General features: G+C 43.9%; 2 protein-coding genes across 2 annotated transcripts in view; one reads left to right on the top strand and one right to left on the bottom strand.

The window, feature by feature from the left end:
* LOC106816009 (fibropellin-1-like) overlaps positions 1-2,321 on the bottom strand; it is a 37,826-nt gene that overhangs the window by 34,262 nt on the left and 1,243 nt on the right. The window contains exons 2-4 of the mRNA XM_014820542.1: positions 1,628-1,794; positions 1,169-1,219; positions 743-865 (exon numbers count right to left, since the gene is read on the bottom strand). Coding sequence (XP_014676028.1) covers positions 743-865; positions 1,169-1,219; positions 1,628-1,794 — 341 coding nt within the window. The remainder of the gene's footprint in view (positions 1-742; positions 866-1,168; positions 1,220-1,627; positions 1,795-2,321) is intronic.
* LOC106816010 overlaps positions 81-2,321 on the top strand; it is a 4,887-nt gene continuing 2,646 nt past the window's right edge. The window contains exon 1 of the mRNA XM_014820543.1: positions 81-379. The gene's annotated coding sequence lies outside the window, so the exon portion shown is untranslated. The remainder of the gene's footprint in view (positions 380-2,321) is intronic.

The raw sequence follows: 2,321 nt of genomic DNA on the forward strand, positions 1-2,321 counted from the left end.
CTTCGGAAAGTAAATGTTATGATAATAACATTAACATGACTGTAAAAGACTCTAGTTCTAATGAGTCGCCTCGCCTGTTGATAAAAACTCTAAACCTGTTACTGTGACTAACAATCGCGTGGACTCTAAATCAAAAACTGTGCCAATAAGTGTAACTAATAAACGACAACCGCGTAAAAGTGCTCAACTTGCTAAAATAAAGATGGATAAGTGGCTTAAGAAGTAATTTCAAAGCACTTGTGTGTTAAATCAGTGGACTTAAAGACATTTTCTGAACTTTAAATTTTTGTTGAGATTAGTGGTAAACAACTATTTTCTTGGAAATCATAAGTCAAGTCAATATTGTCAAAGTAACTTCTGCAAACTCCTTGTTGTTGGAGTGTCGCGAATGCGAGAGAATTGTGTTTAACTTTGTCTGTTGCCGATAGATGGCGACACAATAAACAAAAATGGCGTATAGCTAAAAACAAAGTTTTATTCTTATGTTTGCGATAAATTGCCACATAAGCGCAGCAGCAGACATTTTAACTTGGTGTAGCAAAAGTCATACAACATCAGCAACCGATCTGGTTTTATTAGCCACGCTCGGCGAGTCGGAAATATTTCATCAAAAAACCTCTGTTAAGTGTTTTATCGATGTTAGATTTGAGATGTCGGTCTACTGAGCAATAGCGCAGCACGCGTGACGTGAACGCGACGCTGGTACCTTTCCTTCACTTATTCCTTTTTCCTACACGCATACCTTCCATGCAGTTTAGCCCCTGGAATCCGGTGTTGGTGCAGTCGCATTCGTAATCTCTATCCAGGCGGATGCACTGTCCCGCGCTGCAGGGACTGGTGCTGCAGTGGTCGATAGATCTAGGATCTATGATCACATCCCCCGTGTGTGCGTAAATACGTTATTAACATACTCATGATCTAGTTAGTATGGGGGTCATCATGAAACAAACACGCGGAGTCATTTTTCAAAAGAAAGTTTACTAATAAATTCCTACTCTATGAACATACTGCGCATATTTTTACATTTCCATTTCCATACGAACAGAGTGTACTGTTTCCGTACTGTGTGTAATGTGTAGCCGCTAGGAAATTGTTCGTGGGTTTGCGAAGGCTGCTATAGGAACGACTAGGACCGCATTCACGGCACAAACGTTTACGTAAACGTTACCTTCCGTATCGACGCACGTTGGCGGAACCTCATACAGTCTCGAGCGGTTTCCTTCGAGAAAAACACAACAAGGAGATGCCTCAGTCAGTGAGATAGCTACGACATGAAGCTCGACTAAACAACCTTCCCTACAGAAACCAAACTATAATATTGCCGCGTAGCGGTTTATGGAAGGTCTCTGCCATCGCAATTCAGACACATCTTCGCGGAATATTCGAAATGCCAGGCACCAACTAGAACCAAAATTAATAACTAATTAAATAAGTACGGTTAGCAGACTTCGACTACTTTCACCCTCCGGACAAACCGCTCGGAAATCTTCGACAATCTTCGGCAGAGATCGGCGTGAGGTTATTATACAGGTAACAACTTTTTACGGCGTTAAGTTACATTAGCAACAACGTGGCGAGATGGCAATACAGTCGGACTGATCTGACGCGCAAACGATGTGTTCTATACCCTCATAACACTCCAGAGGTCCGAGAAAGTGGTAGCCTTCCTCGTTGAGTCCGGCAAACAAACCACCAGTGTCTCCGAATCTCAGCCTGGTGACGGGAAGAAGGTGGGACTGAGTGATGAAGCCAGAATCTTCCTCCCATCGCCGTAGATCCGCGTCACAGTTACACCTGCACGGAAGAAAAAGAGAAAGGAAGACAAGTAGAGTGCGGCGATATGTGTCAAGTTGTCTTTATGCTAATCTCTACGAAATTGGAGTTAGTTTGGTCGAATAACCCCTTAACTGACATAACCCCTTGATATCATTATATCAAGCAATGTATTACAACGGGTAACAATACTGTTAAAGAAGAGGGAGGGGGAGGCGAAGGAGGATGAAGAGGAGGGGCAGAAGGAGAAGGCGAAGGAGGATGAAAAGGAGGGGCAGAAGGAGGAGGCGAATAGCTAATGACAGGACTACGCGACCGTACATTGTTCGAAAAACGTAAACAAGCAGTTTTTCTCCAGCATCTCTGATATGCTTCCCCCCTCGATGTTAGGCTCAGCATTTCTCGCATAAATTATTCACGACGTCTGGATCTATAATTCGCTGACAGATGGCGCTCGCGACACATACGGTACGGGATCTCACAAACCGATGAGCTGTTGGTTGTGCAGTACAGCGGTACTGTGATCGTCGTGGATCATGTAGGCCGCG

The sequence above is a fragment of the Priapulus caudatus genome, unplaced genomic scaffold (assembly GCF_000485595.1).
Source record: "Priapulus caudatus unplaced genomic scaffold, Priapulus_caudatus-5.0.1 Scaffold1261, whole genome shotgun sequence".
Taxonomy (NCBI): domain Eukaryota; kingdom Metazoa; phylum Priapulida; class Priapulimorpha; order Priapulimorphida; family Priapulidae; genus Priapulus; species Priapulus caudatus.